The 22,203-nt window shown below is 51.2% G+C and overlaps 1 protein-coding gene across 6 annotated transcripts; it reads right to left on the bottom strand.

The window, feature by feature from the left end:
* Positions 1-852: 852 nt before the first annotated feature.
* LOC149855566 (uncharacterized) lies at positions 853-8,193 on the bottom strand. Of its 6 annotated transcripts, XM_090021969.1 has the most exons (4): positions 8,037-8,193; positions 5,215-5,325; positions 4,558-4,665; positions 853-3,612 (listed from the first exon to the last, which is right to left on the bottom strand). In XM_090021969.1, the coding sequence occupies exons 2-4, from the start codon at positions 5,246-5,248 to the stop codon at positions 2,078-2,080; spliced, it is 1,677 nt and encodes a 558-aa protein (XP_089878095.1). In that variant the 5' UTR covers positions 5,249-5,325; positions 8,037-8,193; the 3' UTR covers positions 853-2,077. The 6 variants fall into 6 exon arrangements, with proteins under 6 accessions (XP_089878095.1, XP_089878093.1, XP_089878094.1 ...); XM_090021967.1 differs by having other exon boundaries at positions 4,558-4,766; positions 5,215-8,193; XM_090021968.1 differs by having other exon boundaries at positions 4,558-4,737; positions 5,215-8,193.
* Between the last annotated feature and the right edge of the window lie 14,010 nt (positions 8,194-22,203).

Raw genomic sequence — 22,203 nt, 5'->3', positions numbered from 1 at the left:
TGCCACTGCTAGGCAGCTAGTTTTAAACTTTGGGCAGATGGGGAATCAGAGGGGGATGTAAGCACATCTGCCCCTGGGGGTCACCATAGGCTCAGACTGACTCAAACCACTGCACCAGGCTGGCATGGCACACCTGGTGGGTAGCTGCAGAGCCCACCAGGGCTCAGGCTTACAGAGTGATGCTGACTTGCACATTTCTTGTTACCCCTGTTGTTCTGGTGGTTTTACTTGTGTCATGAAAACATGGCCAAAGTTGCCTTATTCAATTCATTTGCGTGACATTCTTTGGAGCTGCTAAATGTCCTTGCTGTTGCTTACAGAGTACCCCAGTTCTTTTGCCTTTGATGGGGAAGCAGATACCTCTCTGTTAATAATGACAGACAGTCCGGTTTTACAGAGGATATCCTTACCTGTATCCCAGAGCCTGACACACTGCACAGTTCCTTCCAGGCTGCCCAACCTTGGGATAGCTCCCTGCACCTGCAGGCCGTGAGCTCTCCAGAATGACCGGAGCTGGTTTCCTTTCCCAGCGGGGGCATGCTCACAGCTGCCGCCACCTGTGCTGTACCAAGCTGTCAAGTCAGGAGAGGGGTGTTTTAAGCTTCTCCTGTTTGATTAAGATTCTGCTGAAATCCTCCAGGTACCTGCTTAATTCCCCCACAGACAAAGACATGGGCTGTACTCTCTGTTCAGGGGATGGAGGGGAGCTGATGAGAGATTGTTAGCGCTTTGGGAAGGGGCCTGTTGGTTTATGTCTGTCAAATACATGGGGTGTTTCAGGGCACTACAAAAAAGCAAGCAACCAGGGTGAAGGAAAGAAAGAATTCCCAGGTGCTGGAAAAGGCAATTGGCTAAAACATATCAGGTCTCTTTATTGTATGCAAACTGCAACAGTTCTCTATCAGAGTTCACAGAAACATCCCACACAGCACCATGCACTCACTGGGAAGGAAACAAAGAGAGCCAAGATGTCTACTTTCAGGTTGGAAACCTCCAGTTCAGACAGCTCCGAAGTAGGCATAACTATCAACTGCACATGCACGATCAGTTCAGCTTTTCTTAAGAATTATCACCTGGGATCTTTTCAGACTCCATGGACATGCGACACCCGGGTAATATTTTCATGCCAGGTTGTGACAAGAAAGGCTTCCCAGAGTCACGCCTGCCTTGTGGTGTTGGCCCAGTTCTTTCCCTGCATTTAGAGACATTATTTTTCATAGGACCCTTAACATCTAAGGACGGCTCTTTACATCCAATCCACTGTGAAATGACTCAGGTGACAGGGTGGCCACCTGGCCTGCCAGTCTCACAGCTTCACAGATCTCACCCACAGAAACCTTCCCCTCAGGATCTGGCCTAGTTTTTTCCCTTTTCTTAGCTCCATTCCACTAAAGTGGAGAAGTGGGGATTAGCCACTCAACCATTGCTGCTGCTTTCCCTACAGATGGTCTTCCCCTGCTCGTTCCTCTCCCCCTCCTCACAGAGGCATACTGGGAACCAAGTCCTACATTTGCGTGCAAGTCAGACTTTAGTGCACACCACCTGAGCAGGTCCTTAACAGGTTTCCTCATTCTACGCTGTACGGCTGGGGCAGTGCCCCATGGCAGCGCTCAGGGGTGAAGCAGTAGCCATTTCCAGCCCAAGTGGCACAGGGCTGATACTGAAGGTGCCTCCATGGGGCCAACTCTGTAGAAGCCTAACTGCAGAAGAGGCCTCCTCGTGCAGGCATTTACCAACCTCACACGGTCAAAGCCTGAGGTCCTTTCTGCACCTGCAGAGCTTCAGAGACTACAACACAGGGGACAGAAGAGGCCAAGAGGTGGTCAGGGGTTTGATGGCACCTGGGCAGCCTCATACAGCTGGGGGCTGTCTGCTTGAGGCACTTTCATCCATCCCATGCTGCTGGGATAGGGCTAGTGGGCTGCAGAGACCCATGTGGACATCTTGTCCCTCTGATGGACATTTTGTTCCTCCCTGGCAGACATTTTGTCCCCCTTAGCAGACATATAGTCCCCCAACACCTGCTGGCTTAAGTCGGGGCAGGATGCCATGGTGCAGAAGAGCCTGGCAGCCAAGGTCAAGGGCAGGATGCCACAGCACAGAGCGGCCAGTCCTTGCAGGACTCCTGCATGGAATGGGTGTGCTGGTGTGGGCTCACACCAATGCTCTGGCCCAAGACCTTGCCACACTGGGTGCTCTGGTGAGGAGCCTCACCCCGGTGCCCACAGGGTTGCTGCAGGCACATGGTCCCATCCCCCAGGCCCCGCTTGCCAGTCGGGGCGCAGGTGTGTGGATGCTGCCCTGCATGGGTCCGGCGGTGCTTGCTGAGGGTGGAGCTGTCGCCAAAGCGCTTGCCGCACTGGGCACATAGGTAGGGTCGCTCCCCAGTGTGGGTGCGCTGGTGCTGCAGCAGGTTGGAGCTGAGCCCGAAGCGCTTGCCACACTGTGAGCACTGGTAGGGGCGCTCGCCCAGGTGAGTGCGCTGGTGCTGCACCAGGTTGGAGCTGAGGCTGAAGTGGCGCCCGCACTGGGTGCACTGGTAGGGGCGCTCGCCAGTGTGGGTGCGCTGGTGCTGCAGCAGGTTGGAGCTCTGAGCAAAGCGCTTGCCGCACTGGGAACATGGGTAGGGGCGCTCACCAGCATGAGTGCGCTGGTGCTGCAGCAGGTTGGAGCTGAGGCTGAAGGCTTTACCGCACTGGGCACATGGGTAGGGGCGCTCACCCGTGTGGGTGCGCTGGTGCTTGAAGAGGGTGGAGCTGAGGCTGAAGGCCTTGCCGCACTGGGCGCACACGTAGGGGCGCTCACCAGTGTGTGTGCGCTGGTGCTTGATGAGTGTGGAGCTCTCACCAAAGCCCTTCCCGCAGGCTGGACACTTGTAGGGCCGCTCACCAGTGTGGGTGCGCTGGTGCTTGATGAGCGTGGAGCTGTCACCGAAGCCCTTGCCACAGGCTGGGCACTTGTAGGGCTTCTCGCCTGTGTGTGTGCGCTGGTGCCGGATGAGGTCAGAGCTCTGGCCAAAGCCCTTCCCACAGGCTGGGCACTTGTAGGGCTTCTCACCTAGGTGGGCACGCCGGTGCTGGATCAGCTCAGCGCTCTGCCCGAAGCGGCGCCCACAGCTGCCACACTGGTGGGGCCTGTCGCGGCCATGCACTCGCTGGTGCTGCAGCAGGTAGGAGCTGAGGATGAAGGCCTTGCCACACTGCGTGCACTTGTAGGGCTTCTCGCCTGTGTGAGTGCGGTGGTGCTTAAGTAGTGTGGAGCTGTCGCTGAAGCCCTTGCCGCAGGCTGGGCACTGGTAGGGGCGTTCGCCTGTGTGCGTGCGCTGGTGCCGGATGAGATCAGAGCTCTGGCTGAAGCTTTTCCCACAGGCCATGCACTTGTAGGGCTTCTCCCCGGCCAAGGCTCTTGGGGGTGGAGTCACATCATGGAGCTCCCCTGTGCCTTCCCCACAGTCAGGTTGGCCTGAAGGGCCCTGACAGGCCTGTGGTACCTGGCACTTGCTCTCCAGGCTCCAGGAAGTGGCTTGGCTGGATCCTCTCAGCAGCATCTCATGCAGTTCTGTTTTCTCAGAGTCAGAAGCATCCACCTTGCTGTTGCTTGGGATCCCCTCATCTGCAGGAGCAAAGAGGAAATCTGGCTGTGACTCACCCTGTTGGCTATGGGGACCACTAGAAGGGACCTGCACATGGCTGAGCCATTAATGCCATGACCCTGCCTGTACACAGGGCAAGCCCCTTCCATCTTGAGATGTGATCTAAGTCCCCCATTCAGGCAAGTCCCCAGCCTATGAAAATGCTCTTATCTCAGGTTTAGCCAGATTGAGGTTAGTTTAGCGCAAACAAACCAAAATAGTTGGAAGTAGGAGGTATCCAGAATAAGCCACTCAAACTGAAATTGGAGCATCTACATGTGGGAACTTGTACCACTTTCACTCAGGGGATTTAACTATAAGTTCACAGAACAACTTTCTCATGCAGACTAGGCCTACTGCTTCTGGAAGCAGCCAGATGGGTTATCTGCTCCTGTGTTTACTCCATCCTTACGACAGCTGTCCCCTCTGCACTGTCCTGTGCCACATAGTGTGGGCACTTCATCTATGGCTGGCTGCTCATGTGCTCTCCCTGCTAAAAGAACCCACCTGCTTTCCATCCAGGTGAGACAAGAACCCAGTACTCTGAGGAATATGCACCAAAGGCCTTCCCCTCACTCTGGGTGCCTTTCTCTGGAATGCACCAGCCCTTCTACCATGAATTGTTCTTCATTTGGTTTCCAGCTGGCATGAGGTGCTACCTTTAAAGCCCAGCTGAGAGTTACATACTAAACAACAGTATGGCTGTAGAGGCAGACACACAAACATTAGCAAATACCAGAATTCAGATTACACTGCACCCTGAAGTCAGCCTCCTTGGGCACAATTCCATTACCCTTTCCATGGCTAACTGGCAGTCTTCCAGCACATAACTGGTTTGTTTGGCATGACAGCTTGCAATTCTGGTGCCCTGCAGCATGGACATGTAAGTGTGGACCTGATTCAATACATACAACTTTCTCCCTTACCTGCGACTCTTGGAATCTCTGTCATCTCTGAGTCCAGAGGATCCAGGACATGCGGTTCTTCCCCTTGCTCCAACCAGGAGATCATAGCAGCACTGGGAATGGGAAATCCTGCCCAAAGAAGAGAAATGGGGGAGTATGCTGCAAACTCCAAACCCTTCTCAGCTGGAGGAGTCATTCAATCTGGGTGGAAGGAAAATGCCTGGAGATGTCTGGGGGAGAAAGACAACTGATGGCAGATATGCTGAGTCCTCACATCCAGGGACCAGGTTCTGGCACAACACAAGGATTAAGCCAACTGCCCATTTCTGAACTTACACGGAGCCTGGAGACCAGCACCTACCATGAAGAGAGCCTGAGCTCCAGAGAGAGAGAAACAGCCTACACAGAGGGAGTGAATGGGGGCTTGGGCACACTGCTATTCTGCCCTTCCATATAAGGTGCACCAGGGATTGTTATTACTGTGACTTAAGACAGCCTCAGCAGTTTACCACCCTAGATCAAAGCCCAGAGGATAGCACCACTGAGGGACAATGCCTCTTACCCAGACTCCAGCCACTCTTACAAGGACAGATCACCACAAAACGTAAAGGCCCAGAGAAGAAGCATGAGCTACAGCCAATCAGCCAGAGCAGTGTCTACATGCAAGCAAACCCTTACCAACTGCGAGCACAGTCTGGTCATTCTCTTGCATGCTGGCGAGTGGCCTCTGCCCTTTGGCCACACAGGGCCTCTGGGAGATTCAGACACCTCAGCCAAAGTAACCGGCACCTGAAACCACAGAACTTCACTCAGCCATGCTCCAGGGCTCCATGCACTTGGTCCACCCAGGCACCCCTGATCCCCACCATTGCCCCGGGCCCGTTCCACCCAGGTGCCCCCAGGCCTGGAATGGGGAAAAACAGAGAAGAATCTGCAGCACAGAAATATACTTGAACTGGAGGGCTGGGGTGAGACCAAGCCCCGCAGGCATCACTGAAAGGCATAAGGACAGTGCCTGAGCTCTCCAGCCCCTTGGATTCATTCAACCCACCTTCTTTATCACCCGCTGGTATTAACTGCAAACTTATTTCACAGGGCCTTCTCCTGAGAGTGGCATTAGATGGCATTGTGCCCTGGGAGCACCAGTCAGCCAGTTATGGGTGGGTTGAGGGTCACAGCCTGGCCCCCTTTAACAGAGGAATAAGATTTCTCTAGGAATTAGATTTCTCTAGATTTCTCAAGGACAGGTGAGCACAGCCCCTCCATGCTTGGCTAAGTGATGCCATGGAAACCCAAGAAGAGTCAAGACAGCATGGGAAGGATGAGGATCCAGCACAGGGGTATGTGACTGCTGGGACCAATGCACAGCTTGGCCAGCTAGGAAACCATCTAGGAAATACAGTTGCTGGGGCCCGAGTGAGGTGGTAGCCACCAAAGGAGCAGCAGCACTGTCAGCACCCCTGTGTGGGAACCTGTGGGAGGGTCAGAAGCTTGACTGAAAACCCTCATGCTGGCATTCAGCATCTGCAGTCCTGTAGGATGCTGGTATAGTTTGGCTTGACAGTCCAGTCATTTCTCTAGAGGGGATATTGCCATTACCAGATATGCTACTGAGAAGCACATTTGGGGCACAGGTTGAAAGTCCACATCACTCAGAAGCACAGCTGTCTCTGGGGTGGAACACAGCAACTTGTAATAGTTTCCAATACTGCCCTGTGATAGCTTAGGTCAGAGACTCAAAATGATCCTGTCCAGCTGAAAGCATTTAGGAAGACAAAATGCAACTACCTGAGTTGGAAAATGGGAACAGTGAGCACCAGCTTGGCTCTTGTTGAAAGTGACATGTTTGTTCGAAAGTAACCAGGACTTTGGTTTTACTTCTTACCTGAAATAGGGCTCCTCCACCAGCCCAAGGTTCCCTTCACACAGACCAAGGGTACTGGTCCACTGTTGACTCAGAAGGAAGCGAACATCAAATGTCACCAGTACAACTTTATTCAGGTCCCTGTTTTTCCTACCGGGTTCCCCATCTAAAAGAGCCCAGTCCAGGCCCTTACAGCTGCAATGGCTCATATTACCCTCACATAGGTCCGACTGTACACAGAAGTTTTGTTTAGCTAAAACTCAAGTTACAGTATTTAACAAGGTTCACAACCCATGAAGCTAGGACACCAGCCTAGAAGATGACATTGACTTTTTTTCTGAAGCCAAGTTCAGCAAAACTACAGTGGCAAAAAACACGGTATCTTCCTTGTCTCAACAAACAGCTTGGAACTGAAGTTTTCTACTTGGATTCATGTGCCAGCCGAGAGAACATGGGAGGGGACCCATTGGCAAATAGACCCTTTCCCCCAGGAGATGCCACTGCAAGCAGAACAGTCCTAGGCTCCCTGGGGAGTGATGTTCTCCCCGCTTTGTGTCTCTCCACAAGGAATATAAGAAATGGGATTTTTAAAAGGCAATGGCCCAACAGTTACTGTCACAGTCAGTGAAAACTTCACTGCATTGGACGACGAATAGGACCAATTCCAAGCTGGTGAAAATCCCATTCTTGGACAAGGTGCTAACTACCACAAAATATGACCAACCATTCTGTGAGCTAAGAGCATGGGTGGCTTATTATTAGCTATAGGACAGCTGGAGAAACTGAGGCAGAGAAAGGAAAAGTGACCAGCTCAGTATCACCTCCATGGCCAAAACACAGCCTAGAGCACATCATACCCAACACTTCCCTGACCAGCATCTACTGGGCCATGCCACTCCTCTGAGCCTTAAAGCCCATGGAAGAGAACTGAATTTGACAAGGGATTCCCTTCTGCTCTTCCAGTAAGATTGTCAGGATGACCCCTCTGCCCTTTTCTTAGCCCCATGATGGTCAATTGCACATTTCTCTGTGTCATGATGGTCACAACTGCACACCACTTGGCAATGTCTTAGTTGCAAGGTCTAACAGAGCAGCCCAGTCCAGGATCAGTTGCTGAGCCAGGCTTAGGTTTGCTGGTGCCTGTGGCAAGCTCTGTGTAATGCTGTTTTGAAGGAGGGAGCTCTTGCACAGTACGCGGCACACCCAGGGAGCTCTCAGCAGCCCCCCGTTGCAAGGACCAGTGGAAACTGAAATCAGTGGCTCCCAGGCAGTCACTGACATAGCAGCCTCTGCCACCTATGCTTCACCTTCCCTGTGGAGGGAAAACAAACAGCTGAGTCCTCTCCAGGGTGAGATGTCCTCAGGGAGGGCTTCATGGGTTGCTGCAAGACCCCCGGAGCATCTCGCCACCTTGCCTCTTCTGCACTCAGGCAGAGCTGCAGGCAGGCACTTGATCTGTGAAGCCCTTGCTCTCCTCGCCATCAGAGAAGCTGGTAGCATCTCCCTCCCAGCCCCGAGGTTCTCCCTGCTGCCATTCCTCAGGCTGGAGCTTGTTGGCTTGTTTTGCTGCTTTCCACAGAGTCAGTGGTCCCACTTCCCCCGCCCCACATACTGCTTCTCCTGCCGTGACACTCACCTGAGGCCAGGTCTAGAGGAGCTTCCACTCCAGGGGGCAGAACAACTGCAGGGCAGACAGCCTCAGACCCCCGCGGGGCATGTGTGACCGCAGCTTCTCATTGCAGCCCAGTGGGCATGAGAACCTGGCCACTCTCCTCTTTTGTGTAAATTTTCCTTGCAAGTGGTTCTGGGAAACGTAGTTTTCTTTTGCAAAGCACTCTAGGAAGTGGAGTTTTCCTTTGCAATGGGAAATGGGAAATGTAGTTCACAGCAGAGAGAACTGGAAAGGACTGCTAATGCACCTGCATCTTCCTCTCCCAGGTCTGCAGCCTAACTAGCACCCTTGTCTTGGCCCTTTCTCCACACCTTGGCTGGGGTGGCAGGAACCTGGAGGTTGTCTGGTTCTGCAAGGTTTCAGTTTAGCCACTTTCCACACAGCAGTAGGGCAAAACCCAGGCTAGGCCCCTTCTCTGCATGGATGCTGTTTTGGGTGTGTAGTGCCTCTGAATGTGCAGTGGAGACTGGAACTGGATTTTTAGCCTCAGTAGGCAAATTTAATTTGGTGATGGTGCCATTTAACTATCTTAGGCAGATCTCCTAGGAAAAGCAGGACACAGAGAGGTGGAAGAGTCTGCCCATATAGGAGATGCAGGACTAGAAACTAGGTAGCCGATTTGGAAGTGGCTTGCTTGGCATAACCCCATATTTAAAAGGGGCAATTAGCCCTCTTCCTGACAGAGAGGAGGAGAGACTGAACGCCGCACCAACTAGGGAAGAGCTGTAGAAATTTTCTAACAAGATCATAGATAATACTGTAGAAATCAACTACAAAGCAAGACTCAGCATTTCACAAACACAGCCTGATAAGACTCTGGAATGACTAAACCTTAGTCGTCTTAAAGTCTGAAGCAATCAAGGATTAGTTAGCGTTTCAAAAACAAGCACATAGCCAAAAACCAGTTTGAACCAATTAAGGGTCTCTCAAACTGACCTGATATCTTGTTTTCTTTCACAGTGGAAAATTCCCACCTGTGCGCGCATCTTGTCTGTAAACTATAAAATGCCTCTAACAGTTTTATTCGGGGCCTCTGAGTTCGCTCAGGGTGCCCAGCATGCTGAATAAATTTTGAGACAGACAGTGACTCTGTGTCTTTGGGAATAGCTCCGCAAGGGGTCACGAACTCCTCAACAATTTTGGCGACCACGAAGGGACCCCTTGTGTGCTGACCTGGCTGCTCGTTGTCCGGACCAGCCTTCCCAGCCGGCATAAGTGAGTTTGTCACCATTCGGAAGGCTCGGTCCGGGCATCAGGTAAGTGGGGCCCGCCATGAGGGGTAGCTGTTCCCAGGAATTTATAGACCAGAGTGCTTAAGTCTCGGGAGGATGGGACAATCGGCTTCAAACATCTCACCGGGATCTCCTTTAGGGAGGCTTCTCCAGGTTTGGGGAGAAGGGAATCTGCCGGTGCAGTCTGGCATGGGCAGGAAGCGCGCTTGTATTTTGTGTACACAGGAGTGGCCTGTCTCAACAAGGTGCTCCGGATGAACGGTGGCCGAAATTTGGCTCATTTGATCGGTCTCGTTTGGCATTCCTTCGAATGGAATTGGTAGCTTTAAAACCTCAACAGATGGATTATTGGTACCTGTGGGCTGAATTGGCCGAAAAAGCCACAAAACCGGTTCTTTACTCTACCACTCCACCTCCTTATGATCCTCCAGTTTCAGTCTCTGTGGAGTCTGAAGACGACCCTGAGCCTCTCTACCCTGCTCTCCCTGTCCCTGGTCAACCCCTGCCCCCTGACGAGAGCGCTGCAGCTCCCGTGGTGTCAGCGCCGGCTCCGAGCTCCGGGCTCCCTGCCTCCAGAGGCTTTTCTTCAGTCTGGACCCGGAGCCGGGATCCTGTGGGGGAGGCATTTCCACCCAGCCAGGGGAAGGAACACCCGAATGCGGTGGTTCAGGCTCCTTTGCGAACCTACCCGGTCCCGTTTGTGGATGGCGGGGGCAGCTTCCAGGTTCGCCCTACTCTAATTCATGTTCCTTTCACCCGAGGGGACCTCCTCATTTTGCAACAACAAACCCCCTCTTTTTGGGAAAAACCTGATGAAGTAGGACGGACTATTCAGCGCATAGTCCATACTTATGACCCTTCTTGGTCAGACATGAAGGAACTCATGGATACCCTGCTGACCCCAGACGAGCAGGCTAAAGTTTTAGACTGTGCCAGGGCTGTTGCCTCAGTAGCAAACAGAGATCCTTGGCCTTCTAATGAACCTAATGGGGGTTACAACACCCCCGGGGGAAGGGCATCCCTGAGGGAAGCCAGGAATGATCTACTAGCAGGCTTTGATGAAGCGAGTAAAAAGCCGTGAATTGGGGAAAATTCCATGCATGCAAACAGGGACCTGAGGAGCATCCGGATGCCTTCTTTACCTGTTTGTGTGAGGCAGCCAAGACATACGTTCGTCTTGATGTAGATAGACCAGAGCACGTGCCTTCGCTGGTATCAGCCTTTGTAAACCAGAGTGCTCCCGATATTAAGGAGCATTTCTGCAGGTATACTCCAGGGTGGGAAGGAAAGAGTATGTTAGAGATAAGAAACATAGCAAGCTATGTGTTTGATGGGAGAAAGGAGAGGGAAAGAAAGGAGAGAAAGGAAGATTTTAAGCTAGTAGCTGCAATGGTTGAGGGAACGATGCACAGCGTGTCAGGAAGAGGACGGAACAGGGGAAGGGGCCAGGGAGGGTTTCAACGAAGGGGGTTAGGTCAGAGAAACCAGGGCGAGGGGTGGTCCACAGTTCAAAGGGCCAGCGAAGTATGTTACCACTGTAAACAACCTGAACACTTCAAACGAGAGTGTCCCCAGAGGAAGGGGATGAACATCGGAGCCATCTCAGAACAGGGGCCCCCTCCGGACCAGTGACGCGAGGAGCCGGTGTCAAAAACTACTCACAGGAAAGAAGGACTCAATGACCCGACTGACCACCCTCACCCAGTCTGCCCTGCGGTAACTATAAATTGCAATAAGAACGACCCTGTTGCCTCAATTCAAGTAGGAGAGCAACGATATGATTGTTTAATTGACACCGGCGCTACTATGCCTATGTTATCTACAACTCCTGAGTGTGCAGGTCTAATTGAGGAAGGAACTGAGAATGTGATGGGAGTGGCGGGGGATTGTTCAAAACTAGCTGAAGTGCCTCTACTCGAGTCCAAGTGGGACCCTTGTCGTGTGAACACTCCTTTTTGTTGTCTGCCCGTGCTCCTGTGAATGTATTAGGATGGGACTTACTGTGTAAGCTGAGGGCCACTCTACGCTGTAGTCCAGAGGGAATAACTTTAGAATTACCAATTGACAAACTGCCTTATTTCGCCGGGGCATTGGCCTCGGGGGGGAAAAAGGGAAATTTACCGGTGGAACTACAATGATTGCCAGCCACATTGTGGGGCTGGGAGGCCACTGATGTAGGACTGCTGAAGTCTGCCACTCTGATTGTTATTCAAACCAAGGGGGGAGTCCCGCCTTGCCTGCCTCAGTACCCGCTGAATAAAGAAGCAGAAGAAAGTTTGCAGCCCCTTATAGATGAATACATTAGGAAAGGGATTTTAGTGGAGTGTCAGTCTCCTTGCAATACCCCTGTGTTACCAGTCAGGAAACCTAAATTAGGAAAGGATGGCAAGCCTGTTTATCGTTTTGTGCAAGACTTACGTGCTATGAATGATTATGTGATTCCCAGATCTGCCGTAGTTCCTAACCCTGCCACTATTGTTACCTCCATCCCGCGGTGGGCCACTCGATTCACAGTAATTGATTTGTGTGCTGCCTTCTTTTCAATCCCAGTTGCAGCCCGGTCTCAATACCTTTTTGCCTTCACTTGGAAGAGAAAACAACATTTAACCTGGACACGACTTCCCCAAGGATACACCGAGAGTCCTACTATCTTCAGCCAAATCCTGACGAGAGACTTACAAGGTATCATACTTACCTTGGATACAGTGCTTGTACAGTATGTAGATGACCTACTACTAGCATCACGGACTCAGGTAAGTTGCCGGACGGATACTTTAAGACTATTAGAAGGATTAACTGAAGGAGGACATAAAGTATCCCCAGGAAAATTACAATATTGCCAAAAGAAGGTTACATACCTGGGGCATGTGATCTCAGAGGGACTGCAGGAATTGTCTGATGAAAGGGTAAAGGCTATAAAAGACTTGCCAAAGCCCACCGCTAAGAGGCATATGCGAGCCTTTTTAGGAGTGGCTGGATTTTGCCGGCCGTGGATCCCTGCTTACGGAGAGATGGTTAAGCCTCTGGTAGAGACCACTCAGAAAGGAGAACCTGAAGTGGTTCACCTGAGTTAGACCATGCTTTTCACCAAGTTAAACACCAGCTATCGCAAGCCCCTGCTTTAGGACTCCCCAACTACGAGAAGCCATTTGTGTTGTTTGTCCACGAAAAACAGGGAGTAGCTTCAGGAGTCCTAACCCAGAAACTGGAACCTCAGCTACGCCCGATTGCTTATTATTCTGCCACCTTAGATCCAGTGGCAAAAGGGGTAGTCAGCTGTCTGCACGCCGTTGCAGCAGCAGCACTGCTTGTTGAGTGATTGAAAGAGCTAGTCATGGGGTACCCCCTTGAAGTCAGGGTTCCTCATGAAGTTGAAGCCCTAATGACTAAAGAAAAGACTCAAGCCTTCTCTCACCAGCGTTTAGCCCGGTATGAAGTGACTCTGCTAGCTGGCGAAAACGTGCGCGTCTCACACTATACTAGCCTCAACCCGGCCTCGCTTTTGCCTCATCCCGAGGATGGAGAGCCACATCACGATTGCTGCACCGTCGTTCGTATGATGGAAAAGCCCCGAGATGACCTCACTGATGTGCCCCTGAACAATCCTGACTTAGTCCTCTATGTGGATGGGTCCTCCTACATAGAAGCTGGAGTTCGTCGGACTGGGTATGCGGTCGTCACTGACTTCAACATCGTTGAAGCAAAGCCCTTATCTCCCCGGCTGAGTGCACAAGTAGCTGAACTGATTGCTTTAACTCGTGCATGTGAACTGGCAACCAGGATGACTTTAAACGTATACACTGACAGTCGGTATGCGTTTGGAATTTGTCACTCCACCGGGCAATTATGGAAACAGCGAGGCTTCATTACTTCTTCCGGAGCAAAGATTGCGAACTCCACTCAGGTTTCTGAGCTCCTGGAAGCCATCCAGAAACCCAGACAGATAGCTGTAATACATGTCGCCACACACACTGGTGGGAGCATGCCTGAGGCTAAAGGAAATGAGCGGGCGGATGCTGCTGCCAAAGCTGCTGCTCAGCAACCCCTAACTCTCAACGCCCTTGCTCCTGTGTGGGAGACACCCAGAGCCTTGGAAGGATATGAGCAAGCGTGCAAAGGAGAAAAAGAAGACTGGAAATGTCTCTATGGGGCTTATTCAGAAGATAGACTGTGGTACACTAGCGATGACCACCCCATCTTGCCTAAAATATTACAGCGGCCCCTGTGCCAAATAGTCCATGGGCAAGCTGAAACCATTCTCTGAGTTTGGTTTGCCCCTGGGATCCATGCAGTGGCTAAACAAGTGACCAGTGTCTGCCCCACTTGCCCAGCGTTCAATTCTGGCCCAGAGAGAAAAGCCCCACCTGGGAGCCGACCTTGGGCATATCAACTATTTGAGAGACTGCAAATAGACTTCATCGAACTTCCCTGGTGCCGAGGATACAGATATGCCTTAGTAGTGCGAGATCAGCCCACCCATTGGGTGGAGGTGTTTCCTGCCACCCATGCCTCTCATCAGCAAGTCGCTCATGCACTTCTAAAGGACATTATTCCATGGTTTGGTATACCTCAAGTCATTGACTCAGATCAAGGAGGTCACTTCACCTCCCAGGTCTTACAAACAATGTACACAGGGTTGGGAATCACTAGGCAGCTTCACACCCCTTATCACCCTCAGTCATCTAGAGGGGTGGAAAGGGCAAATCGGACTCTAAAAACCCTTCTAGGCAAAGTGTGTTCGGAAACTCAGCTTAAGTGGCCCGAGGCATTGCCCCTTGCACTGTTTGCTATGCGAAACGCGCCTAGAGCTGATGTTAAGATATCTCCCTATGAGCTTTTGTTCGGTCATCCACCCCCCATTACCTGTGGTTTCCTTCCTCCAGCGACAGGATTGCTAGCGGGAGATGAGAATTTAACCCATTATGTGATTTCTTTGCAGAAGCAGCTTACTTCTTTACAGTGCCGTGCTGCTGTTCAGCAACCTGTACCCTTTGATTGCGAGATACACCCCTTCAGTCCCGGTGACTACGTGTGGGTCCGTGTTCCGCGACGGAAAAGTTGCCTAGAGCCAATGTGGGAAAGACCATACCAAGTCCTACTGACCACCCACTCCGCAATCAAAATCGCCTACGTTAGACCTACTTCTTGCTAATCAAGGAGGGGTATGTACTTTAGTCAATGATACCTGCTGCACCTATGTAGATGAATCAGGAAAGGTATTGGAGGATATTCATAAGATCCAGAACATGGCTAGTCAATTCCATGCCATAACCACAGATAACACCTCTTGGGGTATACAAGATGTATGGGCTCTCCTAACATCCTGGTTCCCCAGATTACAATGGGCTCACAAACTCATTGTTATTATTGTTGCTCTTGGATGTTTTTTGATTTTAACCTGTTGCTGTATTCAATGTATTGGAACGCTACCATCTGTATTATCCATATATTGTAGATGTACTATGCATAACATAGAAGAATGTGTTGAAATGTCTAAAGCTGAAATATTGGAGTGCCAGAAGCGTTTAGATACCAAATATAGTAGAAAGTGATCCCGGCCTTTGAAGGCCAGGATCAAAGGGGGGAATTGTAGAAATTTTCTAACAAGATCATAGATAATACTGTAGAAATCAACTACAAAGCAAGACTCAGCATTTCACAAACACAGCCTGATAAGACTCTGGAATGACTAAACCTTAGTCGTCTTAAAGTCTGAAGCAATCAAGGATTAGTTAGCATTTCAAAAACAAGCACATAGCCAAAAACCAGTTTGAACCAATTAAGGGTCTCTCAAACTGACCTGATATCTTGTTTTCTTTCACAGTGGAAAATTCCCACCTGTGCGCGCATCTTGTCTGTAAACTATAAAATGCCTCTAACAGTTTTATTCGGGGCCTCTGAGTTCGCTCAGGGTGCCCAGCATGCTGAATAAATTTTGAGACAGACAGTGACTCTGTGTCTTTGGAAATAGCTCTGCAAGGGGTCATGAACTCCTCAACAGAGCAACCCCCAGCTTTTGAAGGAACTGGATGTGAGCCCTGCAGACCACCCTGCTGGTGCTAGCAGCACACAAGGAGTCTCAGGGAGGTGAAGGATCTGTACAGAGTTGCCCAGTACTGCCCCAGCTAGAGCCAGGTTTGCAGCTCCAACTCTGGTTCTGGCTGCAGCAAACTGCTTGTGACTGACCCCGGCAAGTCCTGCTGCACAAGTAGCACAGTGCCCAGAGAGCTGAAGCACAGCCTTTAGTCACAGTGTTACACCAGTGGCTGCCACTTTACCATGGATGTGGGAGGACAGCAGAGGGCTGAGATGCCTGTGAGCTTGGAAGGGTGCTTGGTACTGCTGGGGAAAAAAGCTGGCCATCCTTGCTGCACTATGGAAAGTGTAATGGCAGCAGTGTGGTTGTTAAAATGCAAGCTGTCAGTACCCTACTGGGAACACAGCACCCTTGATTCTGAGGAGGCCAGGCCAGGCAATGCCACCCACTCCTTCCTTTATCTCTCCATTTTCCTTTCAGGAGCTTTGTGCTTGTGCTCCCTGTAAAGTCATGCTGCTGTCCTCTTCCAGTTCCCCCTTCTACCTTATCTCTGTAGCCACGGCTATATAATTCACCATGCTAGCTGGGTAGTATGCTCAGTGAGGTTCCCCACCAGCATTCTGGGGCTGTGGGTTTCCCAGGGGAGGAGACACATTAGGCTATGTCAGCCCCAGATCATACTTCCTGTGATACAGTAAATCACAGACGGACAAGTGCATGGGCCATGCCCTGGCTGAGGTCATCTCTGCCTGACACACTGCAAGCCCAGTGGTGTGGGAAGGTTCTCTTCCACTTCTGCCTCTGCCCCCAAAAGATCAGGGCCCAAGAGGTGTGCAAACTGTGGAGTCCTGCCTTTGGAATCAGCAAGGGTTGCCCCAGGACCATCAGAAGGTGAGGTCCATTTTTTTCAGCCACTACGTCCTGACCCACAACAGGCTGTGTATGCACCTGGCTCATAGATACTGCTGCTCCTGGCAGATGCACACTGTCAGGGGCTCTGGGCACTCCCTGACACCTGCAGAATCAAAGAATAGTGTGGACAGGATCTTTTGATAGTCGGGCTTACGCAGATCACGCTCGCTTTAAAGGTCAGGCTTAATTTTATTAATAAGGGTTAAACAAAACAAAATCAACTATGCTGGGTGCACCAGTGAGCACCCACTCACACTGGTGTTGTATCTCCGGGAAGGGTCGCCGGGATCAGGCGGGTCTGGCGTCCTCCCCTCCGGCTGGCCAGGCCGAAGGTCGCTCCGAGTCGATTCAGTCCGTATGTTCCGTCAGGCGCGCAAAGACCCCAAAGTTCACAGCGCGATGTTTTTTATACTCTCTGTGATGCAGGGCGGTCTAATTACATGTGGCGCTTTCTCATTGGCCTGAAGCGGCGACTGTCACATTATTGACAGGCCCTGGACTCCCCCTTGAGAGACCCCGTGCGGAAAATTCCAGCTGCATGGTGCTTCCACGCAGCCCCAGAGTCTCCCATCCACCCAGCACTTGTTACATAAACACTAAACACATGCGAACATGGCCACCTATAGCGCTTAGCAAGTACAAAATAATTACAACAAATAGAAGGACCAGTAAGGACCTGTAAGATCTTCAAGTTTGGTCCCCCTGCCATAAGCAGGAGGTAAGTGGGCTCAAACGAGCTCAAGGAGGTGCTTGTCCAGCCTCCTCTTGAACAGCTCCAGGGATGGGGACTGCACCACCTCTGCTGGGGGCGTGTTTCAGATTCTAGATGCCCTTATGGAAAAGAAGTTTTTCCTTATGTCTAGCTTAAATTTTTCCTCAACTATCTTGTGCCCATTGGTTCTTGTCCTCCCAAGGGGTGCCTTTCTGAAGAGTTGCTCCCCTAGATCTTGGTGTTCACCCCTAACATCCTTGTAGGCAGCTATCAAGTCACCTCTCAGCCTTCTCTTACTCACACTGAACAAACCCAGTTCCCGGAGTCTCTCCTCATAAGGCTTATCCTGTAGGCCCCTAATCATATGGCTAGCCCTTCTCTGTACCCTTTCAAGCTTATCCACATCGTTCCTAAAGTGCGGTGCTGGGAACTGAACACAGTACTCCAGCTGTGGCCTCACCAACGCCGAATGGAGGGGAGGAGCACCTTCCTGGATCTACTGTCTACATGTTGGCTGATACATGCTAGAGTTCAAATTGGCCTGTTGGCAACTTCCTCACACTGTTGACTCATATTCATCCTTCAGTGGATTGTCACCCCCAAGTCCCTTTCAGATGTGGTGTCAGGCAGTGGACCACCACCCATTGTATAGTTATGGTGAAGGTTCTTCCTACCCAGATGAAACACCCGGCATTTGTCCCTGTTGAACCTCATCTGATTGTATTCAGCCCATAGGACCAGTCTGTCAAGGTCATCTTGGATCCTTACTCTATCCTCAGATGTACCCACATTTCCCCACAGCTTGGTGTCATCTGCAAACTTAATCATTGCGCTTTCCACTCCCTTATTCAAGTCATTGATAAAGATGTTGAAGAGCACTGATCCTTGGGGGACACCACTGGAGGCAGCCCTCCAGGATGAGGCCACCCATCGAGTGCAACTCTCTGGGATCAGCCTCTGAGCCAGTTGCCAACCCAACTCACTGTAGACTGGTCTAGGCCGTTATCCTCCAACTTAATTGGGAGAATATGAAGGGAAACAGTATCACAGGCCTTACTGAAGTCTAGGTGGATGATGTCAACTTCACATCCCATGTCCAGCTGGTTAGTTACCTGGTCATAAAAGGACACCAGGTTTGTTAGGCATGACTCCCCTTTGATAAATCTGTGCTGGTTGCTTCTTAATACTCCACCAGTTAGGAGTTTGTGACTGATGGCCTCCCTGACAATTTTTTCAAAGATTTTTCCCAGAACTGAAGTCAGACTGACTGGTCAATAGTTTGCAGGGTCATCCCTCTTCCCTTTCTTAACGATGGGTACCATGTTAGCCTTCTTCCAGTCATTCGGGACCACTCCTGAGTTCCACGACTCTTCAGACAACCTTGCCAAAGGCACCACTATGAGCTCGGCCAGTTGTTTCAGGACTCTCAGATGCAGGTCATCTGGACCAGAGATTTGAAAATGTCCAAATGTTCTAAGAGTACCCTCACCTGTTTGGGACTGATTTCATGTGGACTGCTGTCTTTCCTGTATTCTCTGGGCCTCTGAACATGTGACAAGTTCTCGTCTGATTTCAAGAATACTGATGTGAAGTAAGTATTTAGGAGCTCTGCCTTTTCAAGGGGATCAACTGTGGGCTGCCTCCCCCACCTGTATTCATTAGGGGTCCCACAGTGAAGCTTGATTTTTTCTTGTTCCTTATGTACCTATAGAAGGACTTTTTGTTGTCTTTTATTTTGGTTGCCAGTTTGATCTCTGTGTATGCCTTGGCTTTCCATGTTTCATACCTGCAGACCCTGGCCATATGAGTATACCTCTTTCTGGATGCTGAACTGTTTTTCCATTGCATGTACGTTTCTTTTTCAGAAGTTCCCTAATGTCCCTGTTCAGCCAAGTGGCTCTCTTGGTCCCTTTCCCTCTTTTTGACCGCGTGGGGATGGCCTCTTTTGAAGCAGTGAGAATTGCCTCCTTAAGGAAGCACCATCATTTCTGAACTCCCAAATCGTCCAGTTGCTGGTTGCAAAGGGCCTTTCTAACTAGACTCCTGAAGTTTTTACCGAAGTCTGCCGTTCTGAGGTCGAGGACTTCTGTTCTGCTGACAGAATTCCCAGCCTTTTGGTGGATGGTGAATCTAATCAGATCATGAATACTGTCGCCTAGAGTATCTCCAATATTCAGGTCGCCTACCATGTCTTCCCCTTTGGTCAGCATTAAGTCCAGAGTGGCTTTACCCCTAGTCAGTCCCTCCATAGCCTGTGTCAAAAACAAGTCATCTATAGCCTCCAATAAGTTGGCAGCCTTGCTGGAGCTGGCTGAATGGTCTTCCCAACAGATGTCAGAATAGTTGAAGTCATCCATGATAATCTAGTCTTTTGTGCTGGCTGCCTTGGTCAGTTCCCTGGAGAATGCCTGGTCATTCACTTCTGCTTGGTAGGGAGGTCTATAGTAGTCTCCCACCGTCAGGTCCCCTACTCCTGAGCCCCCTTATATCTTGACCCAGAGGGTCTGAAGGGGCCTCCCTGTGCAATCAAACATGACCTGCAGGGAAGGGTACTGCTCTTTCACATAGAGGGCTGCCTCTCCTTCCTTCTTCCCAACCTGATCCTTCCTAGAGCCTATAGCCCTCAATATTCACTGCCCAGTCCCAACCAGGTCTCCCAATGAAGTCAAATCCCTCATCTGCCAGAAGGAGTGATAGTTCATCCTGTTTATTGCCCATGATTCCGGCATTCTCATAAAGACACTTGAGTTTACCCCAGTCATCTCGGGTTTTTTGTCACTGCAACTGTCTCAGGGTGTTGGTACTCACCTGGATGACTCCTATGTGAATATCCTCCCCTGGGTCATCTTGGCCAGAGGATTTGTGTACAGCAGTGGAATCTACCCTCACGCCCCTGGACTTGCCTAGTTTAAAGCCCTCCTCAGCAAGTCAGTGATTCTCGTACAAAAGAGCTTCTTCCCTGCCTGTGAGGTGGATACCATCTCTTGCATGCAGACCAGTGCCACTGAACTGCATACCAGGATTGAGGAATCCAAAACCAAAACAGTGACACCATCTCCAAAGCCTTTGGTTGACTTCTTCAATGCATTCCTCCTTCCGACAACCATGGCCTCTAACTGGGAGGATTCAGGAGAAGACTGCTTGTGCTCCTAGTTCCTTGAGTTTCGCCCCCATGGTCTTGTAGTTGCTCATGATTCTCCTGGGGTTGTTTCTCACTGTGTCACTAGTGCCCACTTGAACAAGGAGCATAGGGTAGTGGTTCGTAGGGTGGACCAGCTTTGGGATCCTCGCTGTTACATCTTGGATCCTGGCTCCTGGAAGGCAGCAGACCTCTTGAGCAAAGGGGACTGGACAACAGATGGCACCTTCTGATCCCCGCAGCAGGGAGTCTCCCACAACAATCACCCTTCGTTGCTTCCAGTGGTGATATGTAGCGGGTACATAGGGGTGCATGTGCACCCCCTGAGAATGCTGGTGCACCCCCTGACAGGCAGCGATCCTCGCTTAGGCAATGGACAGGGGGAGCAGGTGGGAGCACTGGTGCCCCCCCCCATGAGTGCTGGCTGATGAGTGGGGGTGCAAGGTGAAGCACTGCTGGCATTTCTGGGAGCACCGCGGCCGCTTGTGAGAGCACGGCTTGTGCTCCCTGGCCGGCGCAATCAGCTGTGGGAGGACACCCCACCAGTCACTGACTAGCCACTGGGGGGGCATGTGCCCGTTCTGGCTCAGGTGGCACCAGTCACCTATGGTTGCTTCTTTGGTGGGGGTGGCTGATCCTGTCCTGTCCTCGTGTGAGGGATGTGGATGCCTCATCTGCTGATGGTGTTAGGGCTGTGTAGTTGTTGTGCAGGGCTATTGGTAGAGCAGCTGACACACATTGTGACTTTGGGCCTGATGCGACCAATTTACACTCTCCATTTGTATGGGCATCTTGCTGATAGGGCTGTGGGGAGCTGCTCAGGAGGTGCAGGAGACTTGCATTCACCTCTTAGCCTTCCTTCCAAGACATCATAGTGTGGGCTCCAAGGTATGACTGTAAGACCCCCACCACCCAGGGGATCTCTGGGGTGAACCCACTAGCACTCCAGAACTACTGAGGTTTCCAAGGCAAGCTGGCTGTAGGTGCGTAGGTGCCCCTGCTGTTCAGGGACAGGGAGGGATTCCAGATCCCCATTAATGTGTGCTCTGAAAACTTAGCCCCAGCGGAGCTGTGGGAGTGCAGTTCCCAGAGCCCACCACAACGTGGCAGGCGCACACATCTAATGATCCCAGGCTGTTCTCCTAAAGGCCACACTGGGATGTTGAGAGGTGTCTGGGGCAGAATCTGTGGCCTGTGCTTGGTGAGGGATGGGACTCCTGCACTAATCCAGGCTTGCACTCTGTCCCCCAATAAACAGTCTCAGAGCCCAGCTACTGAAAACATCTGGCTTGACTGGGGTGCGCAGTCCAGGGAAGCATGAGCCTGCAAGATGCTGGCTGCCAGAGCAGGCCTCCTTGAAAAAGTGTCCACATAGCAGCTGTAAGCTGTATGGCAGTATGTGACCCCCATACAGGGAAGGCCTCCTGACAGTGAGCAGCTCCTCACAGCCCTATCAGCCCTTCACTGTTCAGCTTCACCACAATAAATTACTGAGTGCTGGAGTCTGTTAGCTCTGCTACAAGTTATGGCCTCCTAGCCCACACTTTCTGCCCTCACTCCCATCCCCCTTCCCTGAATTCCCCACTCTTTCCACCCTGCTCCATATTCCCCGACTCTCTGTTTTCATTCCTGTTTTAACAATGTACCTTGCATTTCTCATCTGCTTTATTTCCCCATCAGGCTTTGTGCAGGGTAGAGGTGCTCAGTCAGAGCAAAGCAGTTGGCTTAGTGGCCCTGGCCCTCCCAGCCTGTGCCTTAGCTCCTGTTCTTCCCCACCCCCAGGGCCGGACACAGGCATGGATGAACTGGGCGGCTACCCGGGGCCCAAACAGAAAGGGGGCCTGAAAATGGTAATTTTTATTATTATCATTATCTCCAGTGAAGGGGGGTTTGATACTAAAGTTCGCCCAGGGCCACCAGGAGTCTAAGTATGGTGCTGCCCACCCCCTCGGAGCCTAGGGTATTTCCTGCCATATGGGCGGGAGTCTCAGATATCAGGATATGGCTGATCTGTGTAGCTTGCCCAAAAACACTCACAACTGCCACAAGCCAAACCCATGTAAACTAAGGTTCAACTGGCACATTGGTCTCCTCACACA

Source organism: Crocodylus siamensis, chromosome 11 (genome assembly GCF_052110815.1).
Source record: "Crocodylus siamensis isolate JL-2025a chromosome 11, ASM5211081v1, whole genome shotgun sequence".
In the NCBI taxonomy this organism is placed as follows: domain Eukaryota; kingdom Metazoa; phylum Chordata; order Crocodylia; family Crocodylidae; genus Crocodylus; species Crocodylus siamensis.
The sequence above is the reverse complement of the archived record's forward strand: the minus strand, read 5'-3'. Positions and strand labels throughout refer to the sequence as shown.

What these genes read in the sequence shown, in the direction of transcription:
- LOC149855566 (XM_090021967.1), bottom strand. Translation starts at nt 4,732, where the DNA reads ATGACTCCTCCAGCTGAGAAGGGTTTGGAGTTTGCAGCATACTCCCCC. An exon ending in AGAGATTCCAAGAGTCGCAG is followed by an intron (nt 3,613 to 4,557) that starts GTAAGGGAGAAA and finishes TTGCTCCTGCAG; the next exon opens with ATGAGGGGATCCCAAGCAAC.